Here is a 21,336-nt window from a genome sequence, read left to right on the forward strand (position 1 = left end):
TGTGCTTCCGATTAAACCTGTTGGATTATAACCTGGTGTTATGTAATTTTTAACTTAGCCATCTGAGAAGGCATTGGACAGTTGCCTAAATAGATTCAATGTGCAGAGTGTTGGGGGAAAGGCAGGAGATTGGCACTAAGTTAAAATACTCAGGAAACCAGTGCAGACATGATGATTCGAATAGCCTCCTTCTGCACTGTAACAACTCTGCGATACTGCACCACAGGAAATACTCTGCAGCCAATTGAATAAGTTGCCTATTATTTGTAAACCTTTCTATTAGTAATAAAATCTTAAAATTATAATTATTCAAATTTTGAAAAACATTAAAATACTCAAATACTAACTGATGACCCTTGTTCCTATGAAACCACACTTGTATTATTCTTGAAATGGCTGTGTCGCCTCTGATTAGACTGGATTGTGCTTTCAGGCACAGCTAACCGTCTCCAATTACTCCTCCTTTCCACTCTGTTGTCTGTCTCTGGCCTGTCCTTTCTGTCGGTCTAAGATCAGGACCATTATGTTTCTACGGCATCTAAAAAAAAATCTAATTGGGCTCATAAGGCCAATCCAAGGGCAGGTACTGAGATTTTCCAAATTCTCATTGCAGTGTAAGCCCATCATAAACTTGAAGGATGAAGAAGTAATCTCACAGATGGGACAAACATGATAAAAGGTGTGCATTATGAATGGCAGACTTTTGAGAGATTTTACAAGCTCAGAGCTGTAAGAATAACTGATAGAGATTGGTTGAAGCGATTGATCATCAAAGTAGGATCTGATCATCAATATAATAGAAACAGAATAGATGGGTTTGTTGTCTTGATCATCCATTTGATCCTGTACATAACTTTCACTGGGGTATGAGTAAAGAACTTTATTGTTAATATATGCAATATTACAACAGTATAAAGAAAACAAAATGAATTCCATTAAGAATTACAGCCAGTTGATCAAGACTTTTGTCCATTGATATTCCTGTAATGCACAGTTTAAAGATAATACTCATCAGAGATCTGCAACTGCTTCCTATGATTCAGTCCATAATATCAGTGATATAGTACTGCATTACTATGTTAGCTTTGTACAGATCTAACATTGTAATTCAAAGCTACATCACTGATGTACATATATATAATGAAAGGTTCACTGCAAAAGGACCAGGAAACAGACTGAGTAATTTTTATCCCATTTTTATGAGATGACAATACAAATAAATGCACCTTTATATGTATTTGACTGAATATAGTTTGAAAGACTGTATTATACTAAATTTAAAAAATGATCTGTCTCAATAGCAATGTCACTGTAATACTACTGAGACTCAACAAAAATGACATCTAATACCCCAGTTCCATATTCAATCAATTTATTTATCAGATGAGTAGTGGATAGCTGAGAAGTTGATCTCTCATAACTTATCTGATCAGGGTTCATCAAATCCCAGGTTACTTCTAAGATTTGTTAGAACATGATCAGTGAGCTCCCTCTGACAGGCACTTTCTGATAGGATGGGGTGCTTGCTGAAGGTAAGGAAATCCAGCAGTTCCACTGCAGACCCAATTTTCACCTGAGAAAGAAGTTCAGGTAAAGTAAAGGAATTTGTGGGGAAGGATGGTAGGCTGAGAGGTTGTTTTGGAGGTTCCAGCAGAGAGCTTGGTATTTCTTCTGGGGCCAGGAGAAGTCTTAAAACCACTCACTTTTAGGAATTTTGAAGGTGTCTCCAGTTTTAGGCACTGCTAGTTTGATTAATGTATGTGCTGGCTTAATGGAGCTTGCGAATTGCAAATACTAAACATATCAACATCAAAATGGTATTGAGATCTGAAGCACATTCAAGAGAACAAATAATTTACCGTTATAATCACTTGGAAAGATTATGTTTGTGTGGAACAGATGGTATTAGACTGGTCTTCAATCTCTCTAGATGCTTTTTAGCAATGTCTTCAAATGCTGGACTGTATTGACACTCTTACATTGTCAGTAAAGGTAAATATTTCAGAGATAATGACATATATCAACACAAGTTATTATATTTTCTATAATGCCAATTAACTTAAAGTAGGTGATAATTATATAGGTGACTGTTAGATCAATGGTAACATTAGTATCAGAATAGACAGAATGTGAGGAGAGAAAGGGAGTATTGGGATTTAAGAGAAGAACTTATTATCTAGAGGTGTGTCAGAAATTAAAATATTTAAAGCAACATAGATGTTTGGAGTATCTGATTCCAGTGTCTAATACTTTTCCAAAACTTTTATTTAGAACAGGCTAAATATGAATTTTCAAGACAGCATTATTCAGCCAGAATACATTTTGGTCAAACTTTTAGGTTGCTTGAGTCTTTTCTTTTCCTTTCCCAACCCTGTCGGATTCTTGTGACCATTCTGTCTACACATGGCGTTATCAGAATCAGCTTTAGAATCAGTACAATGCAGGGAATCACCATGGATAGCATGTACCCTGGCGGAAGACCCCATGTATACCTTGTAGATTTTAGAAAGAAATTCCATCCAAGTACACCAGCATGAGCTGTGCACAGAAGCAACGTGACATGACCCAACTTTGACTGGAAGAAAAAGAGATGCATGTTAGGCAAGGTTAAGGAGTCAAATTTCTGACAGAATGTCGCAATGAGAACATTTAATTACTTGGTTTTCATCCAAAGTAACACAAATAATCGCAGCAAATATTTATCTGCAAAAGAAAATTCCATTGACCAAATGCTGCCATGTAAATTGTAGCATCGTGATCCACTCCAATATAAGTTAAACCTGTCAAGATAATCAGGATAAAGAAGCTCAACCTCTTTGTTTTCCAGATTGTGAAGATTAGAAGTTGACTTCTAGGGACTGATTTTATGTGCCAGAGAGGAACATTGTTGTAAGTGCAATTGGCTGGAGGGAAGGCTATTGTGACAAGTCATTAGTGAGACCCCACATGGCATATTGTGTGTGGCCCCTTGAGGAGAGATACAGATGCATTTCAGGCAGTTCAGAAGACATTTACTAGCTTGAGGCTAAGAGATGAGGAGCTTGTGTTATGAAGAGAGTTTGAGCAGTTTAATCCTATACTCTAGAGTTTAGAAAAATGACAGGAGATCTAACTGAGGTATGTAAGATCTAGAGTGGATGGGTAAAGTAGACATGGAAAGGATGTTTCCTCATGTGGGGCCATCAAAACTGAGAGGTCAAAGCTATAGGATAAGGGTTTGTAGATTTAAAACATAGATGAGAAGAAATTACTTCTCTCAGAGGGTTGTGAATCTGTAGAAATCACTAGCACAGAGTGTGATGGATGTCAGGACATTGAGCAAATCTAAGGAGAAGATAGACAGACAGATTTTCAATTAGTAATGGATTGAAGGATTATAGAGGGTGGGTAGGAGAGTGGAGTTGGGCCGAAATGAGATTGGCCAAAATGGTATCCAATACCGGAGCAGGTTCGAGGAGTTGAATTGCTTACTCTTGTCCTGAGTATGTTTGTAAAGCTCAATTATCTTCAATGGTCAGGCCTAATTAGAAAACCACTGTTCAATCTTCCAACAAAAGAGGTCAGGAAGTCAAGAAGTTAAGTCTGCTTGTTGTTAAAACCAGGTGATAGGTGATACCAACTCTAAGGACAAGAGGAAATGGTCTTTTTGAATGGATAGGTCTTTAGTATGAGTTTGGGTCCAATTGAAATGGTGTCTGGTGAGAGGGAGAGGCGATTGAATTGAAGGAGGCAAAAGATTCCTTTCAGGGGCCCAGGGGAGCATTTCTCCACACTTCAGTGCAGATCAGTATTGTCAGTACTGCTCAGGCATCTCTTCTTCCTCTTTATTGACGTCGCTGTTATTTTTAATACTGTCCCTATGACTTGCATTCTCACTGTATTTAAATCATGATTTTGACTCCAAGTCCTAACAGTAAGTAATCTCTTTACTTCCCTTACTTCTACAGTTTACAGAATTTTGTCTGGTGCTAATGGAATCAGTAGTTTCTGATTTACCTTATCTTCTCAATTATTTTTCCAACTGTGAAGGTGCCTAGTATTCTGACCCCTGGCAGAGGACCAGAGGAATATGAGCATCTCATTCCACTGTTCACGTTGTTCTACCATTTTGTTAGATCATGTCAGACATTCACCTCAGCTCAATTTAATCCTCTGTGATTCATAGCCCTTGATACAATTATCTAACAAAATCATCTCAGTCTTGTAGACATCAATGAATCCAATATCCATGCCATTTCACTCAACTTAAGAATACTTTTGAAGAACAAAGCTCCTTTAGCTTCATTTGCCTATATATCTTCATATGCCTGGCTAGCTTGACAGGAATACATTGCTTCTTAGTTATGTTCCCATTAACCTGACTCCTCATTGGAAACATAGCTACATTGCAATAATTGAAGCTCTATGTTGACTGATGACTTACCTGAACAAATCTGAATTCTCGCCAGTTCATTGCATTGCTGACAGATGGGAGGGATGTTACTCCAAGTAAGCAGAAAACAAAAAAGCCTAAAATTCCGAGTGCATAAAACAAATCACTACGCCACACCCATTTCATCTCCAACTCTGTGGTTGCGTTCTTTTGCACCTGTGATGAAAACAAGGAATAAACTTTATGATAAAACAAAGTAATCAGAAAGCATTTTCCCTCTCTGGTGTGGCATGAGTAATGGAGGGAATATTGGGAAAATACAGTGAGATTTCTAAACATGTTGAGGTTGGGAAATATTTTTTAATATTCCCCTCAAGCCTTGAATGATGACCTCAGAATATCACCATTGAGTGGTGAGGACCTTATTTCACTGCATTTGCATCATGTTAAAGCCCCAGCTGGCCTTATTTATAGTCAAGATTAGAGTGGCGCTGGAAAAGCACAGCAGGTCAGGCAGCATCCGAGGAGCAGGAAAATTGATGTTTTGGGCAGAAGCCCTGCATCAGGAACCTTTCCTAATGCAGGGCTCCTGCCCAAAACATTGATTTTCCTGCTCTTCGGACGCTGCCTGACCTGCTGTGCTTTTCTGGCTCCATTTTAATCTTGACTCTGATCTCCAACATCTGCAGTCCTCACTTTCGCCAGGCCTTATTTATACACTGTTTCCAAATACCCTTCTTTCCTTGAGAAAACATACAGCACCAATTCCTGATATGTAAATCAGAGCAGGCACTTGGAGGCTTGTCTTGGCCATCATGTAACTGTTTCTTCTAACAATGTCCCTATGTATTCCATAGCTACTATGCTCCTCAACTCTCCAGTTGTCCATGTCAGCATCAACAACGCTATACAAGCCTCACTGCATTACCATGCCTCCTCGCAGTTTGATTTTCCCGCCTTTCAAGAATAAAGCTCCTTTACCTTCATTTGCCTATATATCTGTTCATATGTCTGCCTTTCTTGACAGGTATACACTGCTTCTTAGTTATGTTCCCATTAACCTGACTCCTCATTGGAAAATGAGGAGTGATCCTGGAAAAAGAAGCAACTCAAGTCTTTGATGTGTTGCATTGTACTGGGTCACTGAGGGAATGGTAACCGTGAGAGAGAGCAATTGGAAATAGCAGGTTGAGCCCTTGTAGTGAAGAGAAGAAGAGTAAGGGAGAGCACTGAAAAGGGGTGGGGACAGGCTAGAGGTAGGATAATCACACAGATCCTCTCTCTATGTGGAGAGAGTGTAGAGCAAAGAATTTTCCAAGTTCTGGGCATTCCTCATTAAAATTTGATGCCCTGGCTACAGTCATTAATGTCATGGTTCAGGGATCCTTGACATCTGAGGCTTGCTGCCAACGAAGAGTTAGTTGCTTGTGAGAGATGAACAAAACTTGGCCACTGCAACTTCTTTCATCCTGGGGATATCTCCAGAGAACTCTCACATGACTGTGACATTAACCGGGTCTGATTGTAAAGAACATAATACAGCATCTTGTTAATAGTGCACATGAAAATGTATTGACAAAAGTGAAAAGTAATTATCCACGTTGCTTCACTTGCTTCACTTAACAGTGCACATTACTTGTCCTTGTTGCTTTGTCTCCTGCTATATGTGTTGTGACCTCTGTTGCTGGGCTGGAGGAAGCTTGTTCGGTTCACTTGGAAGATCTGGGCTGACTTTGGGCCTAGCAGACACAGCTTGCTGAAAGTTTCCTGCCAGGTACAGGCTTGCCATCTTTTGCTTCAATAGTGCCAGTGCTAGAGTGTGTGGCAGCTCTGTGTGTGTGTAGAGGTGGCAGGGAGAATATGGTAGCCTCTAATGTAGCAGAGCGGAGAAGGTCATTGACCTTGGTCTGGCACTGTTGGGGATCCCCATTCAGCTGGGATACTGTTCTGAGCTGCGTTGTAATTTGCATCCAGGCCAGTTAGGTCTGATAATGTGGCTCTGTCAGTCTGTGGCAGAAAAAAAGTACTGCCCTCCTCCCACTAACCCATCCACCACCTCCTCAAGGCCCCTGTCTGTGAAGCCTTATTTCCCATTGTACCATATTTTCAGTCGTAGGGGTGAAGCACCATAAATAAGGGCCAGGTCCTGGCTTGCAGCATTCGAGGAGGTGTACAGCTGAGTTTTTAATGTGGTGCCTTCAGTGTGAACACTGGAACGTTCCACTGGTGGTGAGCACTTCCAGCTCTCTTCCCATGTGATTCCCCGAGAAAGGCACACAAGAATTTGGTTCCAAAATTAAGAAGATGAGGAAAGTGCAATTGCATCAGAAAAGTCACTGCGAGACATGACAGACTGAGTGTTATGATTCTCACGTGATGAAACACTTGAATTGAAAATGAGCAAATTCTGCTCTAGGCATTAGCTATCTGCGTATTAGGTTGACAGTTTGACAAACCATTTGTTGAGAAATAATCCTAATTTGACCAGACAAGGCTTTCAAACCATCTTCTTAGACTTCATCTCTCAGTGTATTTACATCAGCTATTCTCAAGGTCCTGACTCCACAATAATTAATTGCAAACAAAAGAATCTGACAAAAGGGCTGAGATCCATATATAAACAATGGCAAAAAAGGAACCATTAAAAAATACTAGGGACTTGCAGAATATGTCAAAAAGGTTGAAACTTTCTCAGATTTTGTGGGTCTTTGAGAAAAGTATTCTGCTGTGTTCTTAGCATCCTGGGGGATTAACAGCTGAACCTGTACCAGGAGCCAGAATCTTGGCTTATCTGGAAAACAGAGGGAAATTGAAAGGATGGGAAGAAACAATATCCAGACAAGAATAACAATGCACAGTGAACAAAGATTTTAAAAATAATTACAGTAGATAACATATTGACATCCTGTTGATAACCAGCATTAACACATTTGGGAATTGAAACTGGTTGTGGACAATAGCAGAACGTGCAAACTAAAATCACACTGTGTACATAAAATATGGCCAGGTCATTGTCACTTGCTTTTCACCACTGACCAAAATAACCTTCACCCCATGATCTCTGAGAAGTGGGGGGTACAACATGAGAAACAAAATGCAAATCTGGACAATCCTGAAGTGATATTGTTCCACATCTAATGCTGCATGTGCTTAAAAAGCACATGCCAGTCAGTCATTTTTCTCATTAAAATAAGATGGTCTTTTGGCATATGCTTGGAGGCAGTGACATGTTAAAAGTGCTCAAAATAAAACTCATACAGTTCACAAGATTGAAGGTACCTGTGCATAAGGAAGTCTACCCAGCTTGGAGGGCTGAATAGCCTACTTCTGCTCCTAATTCAGATGTTCATACTGTGATGTGATATATTTGATTCATATAACTTTGAATTTTTTTTTAGTTCAGATGTTTGAATTTTGAACAAGTGGCATATGGCTTTTCTGTGTACATGAAGGGGTTTGATGATTTGTTATAAATATTTCTGCAGCCATGGTGATCTTTTTTAAAACAGTGTGAATTAACATGGCTGAAGAGTAATGAGTTTATGCTTATATTGGGAGAACTTTATGAATGTACAAAGTAAGCAGTAATGCAATAAGTTCCAATTTATAAAGCCTTTTTTCTTTTGATTTGACAAAATACTCGTAGCTTTAAAATAAGTTTAGTTTTGATTTGAAAGGTTCTTCAATATTCTTTGCTCAAGTTGAATGTGTAAAGTGGTTGTTCTTAGAAAGGGAGAAGCTTAGATTTGTTAAAAATAGGTTACCTTAGTGTTAGGAGTTTATTAAAAGTTCTAGACAAGAATTGCTTGGTTAAAACCCTGAAGGAGTTATTTGAACCTGAGAAAGTTTAATATCAGCTGTATGAAGATCCAGGAAGTTGCTATTAGATTCTCAAGGTGTGGAGTTGAAACCATAGTTAAACTAAGTCTACAGGGGTGACAGAGAAAGGAATTCTATCTAGCATGAGTACTGAAATGGGGTTCTTTGGGATGACATTTTTACAATATTTTTCAAAATATTTACAACTTTCTTTGTTGATTGCATTTTATCTTCATTCCTTTTGTATAATAAACTTGTTTTGTTGTAAAAACATGTTTTAGCAAGAGAACGCTAAGTTTAAACCAAAATAATGACCAAAAAAGAAAGATGTATTAAGCCAAATTTTAGCCTGGATTCTGACTTATCCAATAATAGCATCAACTGGCAACATAAAGAATGTTTTATAAGTAATGCAATTTAGGGAAGGAAATCTGTTGGCCTTACCTTGTGTGGTCTACATGTGACACATGCTGTTTACAACAATGGTCTAGGAACACCATTCAGTTCAAGGAAAATTAGGGTTAGGCAACAATTCTGGTTCTGCTGGTGACACCCACTTCCCATCAAAATAATTTAAAAGAAATACAACTCTGTTCCATAGTAAGCTAATACCTGCCTTTCCAATTGTCAGTCCCCCTTCCCTGCAAAGGGACCCCCACTATTAATCAGCACACACTTCCTGAGCATGACGTCTCACCTTCCTCACTATCCTCATTCGAACTTACCCCTGTTCCACTCTCCAGACACCTTCTTGCCTTACAGCTGGCCAGTAAGTTATTCTGGCTGGCCACAGCTAGAAAAAATCCTGAGTAAAATTAAAACCGGTCTTGCCATTTCATTTGATCCCACTTCTATCATTCCTTCCCACATCACATGATTTTTGGAGCCTTAATTTCTATTTGTTCTGCTACTTTAAAAACAATTGCATACATACAGCCCGCGATCTGTCCGTTACTGCACTGTTTTAAAATTATTTCACTCAGTTGCTGTTATCTGACTTTCTCTCTCCCTATCCCAATGAATCATTGCATACTTTCCTATGATAAACTTCGTTCACCATGTGCCTGCACATTTCACTAATCTGTTTTCGTCCTTCTGAAGTCTGTTAACTTCTTATTCACTGTTTACTGATTTCTGAGTTTTATGTGACCTGCAGGATTTGAAACAACACCCTCTATACCCAGGATATTTAGATACATCAAAAATAAGAACAGCTCCAGCATTAACCCATGAAGGACACCCTTGATGTGAAAAATATTTGTTCATTATTATTTTTCATTATTTGTTCATTATTGTTTTCTGTATCTTCACCAATTTTGTGTTCTCAAAACTGCTGATATTTTATCCCATGAGCTTCAATTTTGTCAAAACATCTATGATGTGGTGTTTTATCAATTTATTTAATTTCTCTTAGACAATCCTTCCATCTTATTTTGGCCCTTCACTTGTTTAAAAACTGTTTATTTCTAACATCTTCCAGTTCTGAGGTGGGTCATTAACCCCGGACATTTCAGAAAAATATGCATTGTACAGAGTTACATTCAGGCCAATTGCTGCACATATTTCAAGATTTTTCTGATTTTTTTTTGTCCACAGAGCCTGAGTTACAACAGTATCACATTCACATCTCATTTTCACATGTATGTTCTTCTGCCCTACTCAACTGAACCAACTGAAATTCTTCTTTCAGACAATACTTTCCAAATCCATGTCCACTACCATTTGAAAGGTCAAGAGTAGGAGATAGATTGAACAACATCACTTGCAAATTCCCCTCTAAGCCACTCACTATTTTGACTTGGAAATATATCACTAATCCTTTATTGTTCAAAATCCTGGAAATCACTCTCTATGAAAGTACCTACAGCAAATGGACTCCAGTGGTTCAACAGGGCAGCGTGCTAGCGCCTACTCAGGAGCAACTATGGTAGAGCAATAAATGTTAGCCAAGCCAACAATATTCACATTCCTGGATGAATTCATTAAGAATGTACAAACTGGCTTGATGATGAAAGAAGATTGAGCCCTTAGTTTCTAAATTCAATGAGTATTTGTAACTTTGTGGGGAGGCGAAGGGTATAGTCATAGTGATCAAGAACTTCAGGCTAATGTTCTCATTGATTGTGGTAGATGGTGAAATTTGAATCCAATAATAGTCTGGAATGTGCAAAAAGACTGAGCCTAATGGTGACCATGCATTCACCACAGACTATTGTAACTATTTGTCTGGGTCACTAATCTCCTTTCGAGGAGAAGATCTTCCTTCCTTACCTCGTCTCATCTACATGTGACTCCAGTTCTGCAGCAATGTGGCGAGTCTTATCTCGTCTCTGAACCGTTAAGGATAATCAAATGTCAACTCTCCATGAGCAAATATATAAGACAAAATGGAAAACCAAAAGAACTGCTGATGCTATAAATTATAAAAAAAACAGAATTCCAGATTCTCAAGAAAACCTATTTGAATATTTATTTGATAAAATTAGCTAGAAATAATCACACAGCCACCAGTGCAATGAAGCTCACATATCTTGTTTGAGAATATAGCTACATGTTCTCCATTACACCTTGGCTTAGGAAATGTACAGGATGATGCAATATTTGGGTTGGAGAAACTGGATGAAGAAAACATGTGAATTGATGAGACGTGTTTATCAGAGCTGTTGCTTAATCTTAGATGTTACTATTGAAGGAATGGTCATACATTGACATAAACAAAGCAAGAAAATGTTAATGCTATAATGAATTTTAAATTTATATCAAAATTACTGCTCCTGGGAATTGCCTTTGACTGAATTCTTGGGCAGAAGGATCTGCAGGGGTTTAGTTCTGCTTTCTCTTATTTTCTCTTTGTTCTTGTAAGGAGTTATAGACCTTGACTTGCTATGTCCACTCAAAGCAGTAGGGTAACATAGAACCAAAATCAAAGTCTGCTACATTGCAGTGCTGCAATTCAAATTTGGTATACTGCACGACACTGATAGAAACAGTATTAGAACAGACATACAATAACAGCACAGGAACAATTCTCACCTGGGATACAATACGATTCATTTGTTTCCAATAGTGTGTATATCTGAGTGGCTTGACCAATGAGTAGAAAACATGAAGGAAGCCATAAGCAAACGATACAAGCCCAAGTTGCTTTCGACACAACATCCACCGGTCGAGCCAATCAGGGAATCGCTTGTACTTTGTCCCTCTGCGGAGCTGAATGAAGGCAGCAATGACACCCGGCAGATAAACCAAGCTCAGCAGAATGAGAGAGACAATTGGAAAAACATGATTGGGTATGGAAATTATCATCCGATAGGTCTGATCAGTGTTCTTAGTTACATAAGAATAGATCACTTGAAGCACCACATAGTACAAGAAGAAGAATACTGTGAGACCAGCTGTTATATAAAGTGGTAGTCTCCACATTGGAAAGAGCTGAAGAGGGTAGTTCTCCAGTTCTTCAGCTGCCAGAAGGGATCCCTGGTCAAGAGGAGTGAGGCTGATGCTTCTGGCAACATCCATCACCAGTTGTTTAGATGGATTGTCATCCCCACAAACAAAAACCTGAAACACAACATGACGATTTCTATTACCAGTGAAAATATTGTTGCCAACATTCAATATATTTAGCACTATTCAATTAATATTGCTTTTGAAATACAGTCAGCTAGACAGTGTTGACAATAGTTTTAATTCACTCTTGCCATCACCACATTCCTTACAAAACAAGTAGACATAACATGATCTTACCTGACTGTTGGCATCCAAACTCCCTGACTGCAGAGCCCAGGCTGAAACTGTGTTGAATCCCTTCACCACATTGGTTTTGGGAACCAACTGGGACAGATATTGTGCATTGGATTCAGGATATTGATTCATTTTGAGGTTGTTGCTCACATCGACCAGCACCTTCCCATCCAGCTGGTCAGACAGGGCTGAAATGAAATCATAGTTCTCCCTGTGAACTGCCAGGAAAATGATCTTGGATGTATTCAGGGCCTCCGCATGGCTAAACACTTGCGCTCCACTTGGCAGCAGGGTAGAGTTCCTTGGGTCTCGGCTACCATAGACCACTGGGTAGCCTGACTTGAGCAGCCTCATGCCCAAAGATCTTCCAAAGTCCCCAGTGCCAAAAATACAGATCGTTTCCTGCTTATGATCCAACCTTTTTCTGCTGCTGGTCTGGTGAAGCGGAACCAAGCCTGTTGAATTGGTATCCATTTCTGGAAAACAAAATCAGTAGAAATATTACAATGGTCTCTTTAGTCAGGTTGCTCCCAGAAATCAAAACATACCCAAGCTATATTTTTCCAATTTTTTTCTTAATATTAATTCCTAATTTTCAATCTGAAAATGTTTTTAACTACATTTTCAAAAAAAAATGTTTGGAGTCTTTTTGCTTTAGCAGTAAGCAGCCACATTTTTTTTCTTTTGGACAATAAACTGGAAAATGGAAATTAGACTACTAAATATCCACAAGAGCCAGGAAAGTTGATTCCAGAGTTGAGAGGGTTGGCTTATAAGGAGACACTGAGTAGAATGGCACTATACTCATTGGAATTTAGAACATTGAAGGGAGAATCTTGTAGAAACATATAAAATAAAGAAGGGAGTAGTTTAGATAGAAGCAGGGAGGGTGTTTCCACTGATGGGTAAAACTAGAACGAGGAGGCATACTCTCAAAATAAGGTGGAGCAGATTTAGGAATGCAATGAGGAGGAACTTCTTCACCCAAAAGGTTGTGAATCTGTGGAATTCCCTGCCCAGTGTATAAATTGAGGCTACCTTGTTGAATATTTATAAGGTAAAAATAGGTAGATTTTTGAACAGTAAAGAAATTAAGGGCTTTGGTGAGTGAATGCATAAGCAGAGCTGAGTCCACAAAAAGATCAGCCATGATCTTATTGAATGATGGAATGGGCTTGATGGGCCAGATGGCCCACTCCTGCTCCTATTTCTTATGTTCTTATTTACACTTGGGTACACTTTAGCTACACAAGCTTGTTTCACTTTTTGGAGCAGTTAGTTGGGTACTTTATGAGGCAGAAAGGCAGCAGGGCTCTATGAGTTAAGGAAAAAACCCCATAAAAACAGACTTCAGATTGGTTTGGCTGTAGTTTTTTACAGATCTTTGAGTGTGGTGCACTGAAGGACATACAGAACTCTGCAAATAAGAAGCACCTTTCACCTTTTCAATGTGAGTGAAAAACCTCAAAAACCCAGAAATTCTAAGGGAATAAATCTAATGTAAGAAAAGAATTAGGTCCACCTGATCAAGTACTGAATTGTAGCTATGCAGACATTATCATGTCATCATTGTTAGAATTGAGAAAAGACATGGAGGTCTTTGGTTTTGCACTGATCAGAGGTTTGACACAAGTAACAGACTTGGACAAAGGTATACAATTTCTATACAGCATGAGAAAATGATGCTGAATGGTTGGTCTACCTTTGGATTGGAGATAAAGCAAGAACAGTTACTTGTCAACCTTAATTCACAGACCAAATAGGTAAGTTCTGATTATTACCAAGGGGATGTAGTGGATTTGGCTATCTCCATGAAAAAGTTGCAATATATCTACAAAATTCTATTGTGAACATACAACAAACAGATTTATAAATGCACATTTCAGCACGCACAAATGCATCACAATGTGAGACTGCTGATGATCTTAAAGCGGATTCCAGTGTAACTCCGAGCATAGTTTGGATTATTTAATAAATAATTTCCAAAAGCAGAATCACTTGACTATGTATGTTACATATATGCTAGGATTCATTCTCGTGGATCACAACATTCATGTATGAATAGGCTACCAAAAGCACATAAAAGCAATGTTTCCTAATGAAGGGCTCTGGCCCGAAACGTCGAATTTCCTGTTCCTTGGATGCTGCCTAACCTGCTGTGCTTTAACCAGCAACTCATTTTCAGCTTGTGCCTTATGCCCTATTCAATCTATGACTGGTTGCGAATAAGCCAAATTGTTGCCTGAGCTATTAGATTACTTACAGTGTGGAAACAGGCCCCTCAGCCTAACAAGTCCACACCAACCCGCCGCAGCGCAACCTACCCAGACCCATTCCCCTACATTTACCCCTTCACCTAACGCTACGGGCAATTTAGCATGGCCAATTCACCTAATCCGCACATCTTTGGATTGTGGAAGGAAACCGGAGCACCCGGAGGAAACCCACACAGACACGGGGAGAATGCAAACTCCACACAGACAGTTGCCTGAGGGGGGAATTGAACCCCAGTCTCTGGCACTGTGAGGCAGCAGTGCTAACCACTGTGCCACCATGCCGCCCACATTTAACTTCTACACCACCAGGCAACTAGAGCTAAGCTCAAAAGAACTGTGAGCCAAATAGCAGTCCACTTTGCAGTCTAGACTTCTGCCTTACAGAATTTGTTTCTCTCTAACTAAATTTTTGTACACCAAAATGTTTGTGTCAAACTGTCTGATTCTTTTTTCTGTCTTATTTGTGAAAGAATGTGTGTGTATTTCCTTAAATGGGGAGAACTAAGGTCTCACAGCAGTAAGTTAGTAATCCAATTTTTAATCTATTTGTTTTGATTTGATTTGCCTTATTATTGTCACTTGTACCTTGGTACAGTGAAAAGTTTTTTTTGCACACAGTACAGGCAGATCATACCATACAAAGTGTATTACGATAGTAGAATAGAGTGAAGAGTACAGAGTTACAGCTCCAGAGGAGGTCCCCAAAGAGCAAGATCAACATTTATATTTGAGGCCTGATAACAAAGAGTAAGTTTATTTTCCTGTCCTTGGTAGCAAAGTACCTGACACCTTGATGGTTTAGATGAGTAGTTACATGCTTGTGAGGGCATGTTGAATAGTGGGCCTCAGTTATCAGTGTACCCTTCCCAATTGATTTGTGACACAGCATGGAAATGTTCACTCGAATATTTTGCACTTAGAGTATTTTCAGATGCTGGGGCCATTTTCAGGTTGAAACATTTGGTTTGAGTTAGCCTGGAATGGCAGTTGAGATCTTCTAGAAACGAACCAATTAAAAGGCTGCCACCTATTTGCCACCCATTTGAAGATAACGGAGAGAACAGTGATGTTGGAGGGTCAGTAGGAAGGCAGACAGGAATTGTCCCGTTAGAAGCCTCACTGGGAGAGGTGGACGCTGCTGGAGATGAGGGAGATTTAGAGGGCACCTTAGAGTAGAGGAGCTCAGGAGACTTTCCAGAATTAGATTAAGGGAAAAAAAAACAGAATTTTGAGGGATTTCAGAATTCTTGCATGAGAATAACTAATGCTAGGATTAGATCTTGTTGAGCCTAAAAGTTGCCTTATTTCATTCATTCATAGGTAATGTTGTGTCCTCCCGCCAACAGCTGACTCCAAAGAGTTGTTGGTGTCCTGCCATCATGGCTGGCAGGCAGCAAAGTTGGAAAGGTAGTGAGCTGGAGTAATTCTATGTGATGCTGATGAGATGTCTGAAAATGGCCCTTGATTGAGGCATTTGCTATGTTGATTGCCTGCCTCTGTCAAGTGAGTTGTTGCTTCTGTTGATGGGCTGCCCTGGCTATCTCACCTGTGGGCAGTACTACACAGTGAGCCAATCAAGTGGGGAGTTTACCATTATGTTCGTAATGTGTCTCCTCTATGCTTGTCTCTCAAAGACTGGGAGTTAAATTGTGACACCAATCACACCTTTATTAGCATCACTCTATGTAATAGATTTTATCATAATTTAACCTGTGGTCCTTCAAAAAAAGTTCACCAGGCTGATGAAGCATTCTTAAACATTCAGAAATCCCAAGTCTTATCGCAATCTGAGCTTACTAATGAGAAGGCATTATGAGTTCAGATGTTACACATCTGGTTCAGATGCACAGGTCACTAACTGGTAGATAGGTATTTGAAACTATTGTGATTTTACCGTGACTTTATCTCCAAATATCCATGAAAACAACAGACTGGCTGAGTTGGTCATTGTAATTTCCCTTGTAATTCCTGCTGCCTCCATCTTCTTTACCCAAAGTCAGAAGCCACACAACACCAGCTTATAGTCTGACAGGTTTTTTTTTAAATCACAAGCTTTTGGAGCACTGCTCCTTCGTCAGGTGAAGGTAAGTGCTTTCATCTGACGAAGGAGTTGCGCTTCAAAAACTACTGATTTCAGATAAATTTGTTGGTCTATAACATTGCGTTATGTGACTTCTGACTTTGTCCACACTAATCCAACATCGGCTCAGCCACATCATGGCTTCTTTTCCCAAAAGTATTGATAATGGTAGGATCCCGATGTCTAGCACTGTGAATATAGGGATGTATATGTACATTGGGTTGACAGAAGGGGTCAAGGCTGTGGTGATAGCCATATTTATGTTGTCCTACTGCCCTCAGCAGTAAATATCTGTCGACATGAAATCCTGCTTCTGAAAGCAGGAACTGGTTTATGAACTATCCGAAGCTAATTTGTCAAAGTTGCTTGTGAGTGGCTATCAATTGTTGCATCTTCCTTTCCAACCAGTGGATCGCAAAATTGACAAACACTGACATTTGCTCCTTTCTGTCATATTTTTGAAACTGTCCACCCCAAAACCCTTGGAAGTATTATGCCCACCTCTCAAAGGTGGCATGCAAATCTCTCTGAGCCATAGTTAAACCAGAAGAACAAGGCTGGTGAAATGTTAGCACTACATAGCACGATACTAAGAGTAGGCAATACCTTCTTTCATTTCAATAAAAAGTTTCTTAATGTGCATGATTGGTTCCATCAATATTTATTTTTAAAGTACTGTCATGTGAAGGAGACCAAAGCAAAGAGGGGATGCAATCAAACTTTAGGGCTGAGATTCACCAACATTAAGTGCCCTTCCCCATTGGGTACTTGAGGATGGTAAAGTCATCTGCATAACATAGTCAAAATGTACAAAAATCTGAAGCAGTAACAGACAATTGTAGAGCCAGATAGGAGATCATGAGGGACAGAATGAGTTGAAATGTCCCCAAAATACCAAATTGTTATCCCATTGTCACATTAGTATATTGACTGTACTAAAGCAAATGCTATATTCACTTCAGTTATGCTGTTAATGAAATGAGAGCTAGTAATAACATATATTGTCAAGAAAACAGATAAACTTTAATTTATCCATGTTATGATATTATTTGTGAATTGAACAGTTACCTTTTAATAGCAATTTCAGTTAGTGAAATAAAAAAAATTCATAAAAGTTTAAGAAAGTAATCTGTTGGAATGCTCAATTAATTATATCACAAGCTTTGAAAATCTGAAATAAATTAAAAATTCTTACCTTCCTTATTTTGGTTGATCTGACTGGAAAATGAGGACAGTTAAAAAGTAAACAGAACTTTCACTTGGGATGCTGTGCAGATGCAGCTTGCTGGTGTTAATCTTTCAAACTGACCCTCATATTTAAAGAGTGTGTTCCAGCTGCTGAGGTCAGTGGGCCTTTTGCTCCACCTCTTTGCATTTCTGCCAGAACTTGAACCCTGCAGTGAAGTCTGACAACATTTAATTCCCAGTGAGTATGTATGACCCACAGGAAAGGATTAAACCTTCACGCCCCAAGTTTCCATTGGATTGATCAAAATGAGCCGAAATGGCTCCTCTGTAAAAATCAGGGTTGTTCTTAGACCAAGCTTTTGCGCAATAATAACTACAAGTATTTATCAGTTTAGCTTAGTGCTAATATTTTTGCCAACGTTTACATCATTGAATTTTGATTGCGACATGAGTGAAATACTTTAGTTTTACCGAATCCCTATCTCCACTTTAAAACTGTCTGATCAATTCAGTTAATTTTATAAAACTCACCAACTTATGAGACTTCAGAAATACAGACTAACATGCAAAATAAGAACAGATGCTGTCCTTTCAGCATTCTAGTCTGCTCTGCCATTCAATAAGGTGACCTATTTGTGGTTCAAATTCCCCATCTATCCTTAATAACCTTGGATTCCCCTGCAGAACAAGAATTTATCGATCTCTGCCTTAAAGATATTTAGTGAGCCTGTTTCTAGTGCCTGCTGAGGCAGAGAATTCCAAAGCCACGCAGCCCTCACTGAGAAAGAAAGTTCCCCTGACCTCAATTCTAAAACAGCAACCCCTAATATGAATAAACTCCATCTGGGCTCACTGAGGTTGTACACTTCAAAAGACTTACCTTTCTCCTCTAAACTCCAGGAAAAACAAGTCCAGCCTATCCCCTTATTATGAGGCAGCATGGTGGCTCAGTCATTAGCACTGATTCCTCACTATGGACCTGGGTTTGGTTCCAGCCTCGGGTCAATGTCCCTGTGTCTGTGTGGGTTTCTCCTGGGTTCTCCGGTTTCCCTTCAGAGTACAAAGATGTGCAGATTAGGTGGATAGGCTGTGTTTAACTGCCCCATATTTGTCAAGGGATATGCAAGCCAGGTGGAATAGCCAGAGTAAATGGGGGCTATGGGGATGCATGGAGGTCTGACTGGAATGCTGTTTGGAGGGTCAGTGTCGACCCAATGAACTGAATGTCTTCTTTCCATTCTGTTGGGATTCCATGATACAGCAACCCACTCATTCCAGGTGTCCATCTAGTAAACCTTAAATCATTTCAGTCAGCCATTAAATGATAAAGTTGTCAAGCTGACTCCGTTGCCTGTACATAATGGCGAGCTGCCAGAATGTTGATCCTCATTCCTGAAGTTTGGACAAAAGAGAAAAATCACATGACACCAGGTTATAGTTCAAAAGGTTTGTTTGAACCACAAGGTTTTGGAGCATGATTCTTCCTTCAGGTAGTGAGTGACAGAAGATACATCGGACACAGAATTTATAAGTAAAAGATCAAAGGGTCATACACATGATGTGAATGTATCAGGCAAACCTAGATGACTCTTAAGTCTTTAAGCAGTTAGAATGGAGACGCAGGTTTCGATTGATTATTATGTAAATCCCAGAATTTCTTTCAAGTCACTGCCTGGAGATAACCTAAGGCTTTATTGGTATAAAAGAGGTGACATTCTTAGTTCAGACAATGCATTTTAGGTGTGGGGCCTTGTTGAGAGTCTGTCTGTGTCTTAACCTGAAGTCAAACTGGTTTTATTTCCAAAATAGGAATTTATAAAATGTCACGTTGACTGGCTATTTACAGATTATATCCTTTTTGAACAAAATAGAATGTATCTTCAAATATAAATCTGCAAATGTAAATGCATCCCATAGATTTATGTGTGTGTAAAAGAGAGAGAGAGAGAGAGAGGGTGTGCATGTGTGTGAGGGCAGAACAATAGATGTGATCTATATGGACTTCAGTGAGACATTTGACAAGATTCCCCATGGGAGACTGGTGAGGAAGGTTAGGTCTCATGGAATACAGGGAGAACTAGACATTGGATACAGAACTGGCTCAAAGGTAGAAGACAGAGGGTGGTGGCGGAGGGTTGTTATTCAGACTGGAGGCCTATGACCAGTGGAGTGCCACAAGGATCGATGCTGGGTCCTCTACTTTTCATTATTTATATAAATAATTTGGATGCAAACATAAGAGGTACAGTTAGTAAGTTTGCAGATGACACCAAAATTGGAGGTGTAGTGAACAGCAAAGAAGATTACCTCGGATTACAATAGGATCTTGATCAGATGGGCCAATGGGCTGAGAAGTGCCAGATGGAGTTCAATTCAGAGAAATGCGAGGTGTTGCATTTTGGGAAAGCACTTAGCAGGACTTATACACTTAATGGTAAGGTCCGAGGGAGTGTTGCTGAACAAAGAGACCTTGGAGTGCAGGTTCGTAGCTCCTTGACAGTGGAGTCACAGGTAGATAGGATAGTGAAGAAGGTGTTTGCTATGCTTTCCTTTATTGGTCAGAGTATTGAGTACAGGAGTTGGGAGGTCATGTTGCGGCTGTACAGGACATTGGTTAGGCCACTATTGGAATATTGTGTGCAATTCTGGTCTTCTTCCTGTTGGGAAGATGATGTGAAACTTGAAAGGGTTCAGAAAAGATTTACAAGGATGTTGCCAGGGTTGGAGGATTTGAGCTATAGGAGTGGCTGAACAGGCTGGGGCTGTTTTCCCTGGAGTGTCGGAGGTTGAGCGGTGACCTTATAGAGGTTTATAAAATCATGAGGGGCATGGATAGGATAAATAGACAAAGATCTTTTCCCTGGGGTGGAGCAGTCCAGAACTAGAGGGCATAGGTTTAGGGTGGGAGGGTAAAGATATAAAAGAGACCTAAGGGGCAATGTTTTCACTCAGAGAGTGGCATGTGTATGGAATGAGCTGCCAGGGAAAGTGGTGGAGGCTGGTACAATTGCAACCTTTAAAAGGCATCTGGATGGGTATATGAATAGGAAGGGTTTGGAGGGATATGGCAGGTGGGACTAGATTAGTTTGGAGTTTTGGTCTGCGTGGACTGGTTGGACTAAAGGGTCTGTTTCCATGCTGTACATCTCTATGACTCTATGACTGTAATCATGTATGCATGCTTGAGAGTGAGTGCAAGTGTGAGGGAGTGCACATGTGAGTCTGTGTGTGTGAAGTTTGTTGACTATTCAGATCTTTACTCTGTCTCTCCTCAATTGGTCTCTTTCCAAGTCTCTCAATTTATTACTTCCTGTAATGTCGCTGCTTCTCAGTTGCATCCACTGTACAAATGCCTGCAGATTAATATCTGGTCTGTTCTCATTTGCTTATTCTTAGCCAGAGTTCAATGTCCCATATCTAGAGATAACATCACCATTCCACCTTCAATCAACCAATTAAAAATAAATTGACTTCTATTACATTTCTTTGCTGTGTGAGCATTTCTATTTGAAAAATGATTGTCTTGTTTCTGCACAATAATGACTATACTAAGATCTAGTTCAATACTGGCTTTGTTTAAATCTCTGGTTTTGTTTAAATCTTTCTGTGTTCATTTTCTTATTAATACTGATTCATTTCTTTTGAGCAAGTAATTATTGTTTGTTTATTTTTCCTCAGCAGAAAGAACTCAATTGTTCTTGAGGATGATTTATTCATTGGGCTATATTTAGGCATTACCAATATTAAGCAAAGTCCCAATGAAGAAGTATTCAAAATATCCTTTTTTATAACATGGGGAATTTTCAGCTAAGAACGCAAACACATTACAAATGTTTGTACTGGTGCCAGATGACTTT

At 39.4% G+C, this 21,336-nt stretch overlaps 1 protein-coding gene across 1 annotated transcript; it reads right to left on the reverse strand.

Annotated features, from left to right (window-relative positions):
* Nucleotides 1-1,159: 1,159 nt before the first annotated feature.
* On the reverse strand, nucleotides 1,160-17,575 carry LOC132816100 (metalloreductase STEAP4-like). The gene is made up of 5 exons (XM_060825541.1): nucleotides 17,487-17,575; nucleotides 11,939-12,411; nucleotides 11,225-11,752; nucleotides 4,424-4,588; nucleotides 1,160-2,575 (listed from the first exon to the last, which is right to left on the reverse strand). Exons 2-5 carry the CDS (start codon nucleotides 12,407-12,409, stop codon nucleotides 2,327-2,329), a joined length of 1,413 nt encoding a protein of 470 aa, XP_060681524.1. The 5' UTR covers nucleotides 12,410-12,411; nucleotides 17,487-17,575; the 3' UTR covers nucleotides 1,160-2,326.
* Between the last annotated feature and the right edge of the window lie 3,761 nt (nucleotides 17,576-21,336).

The sequence above is a fragment of the Hemiscyllium ocellatum genome, chromosome 5, assembly GCF_020745735.1.
Source record: "Hemiscyllium ocellatum isolate sHemOce1 chromosome 5, sHemOce1.pat.X.cur, whole genome shotgun sequence".
Lineage (NCBI taxonomy): Eukaryota > Metazoa > Chordata > Chondrichthyes > Orectolobiformes > Hemiscylliidae > Hemiscyllium > Hemiscyllium ocellatum.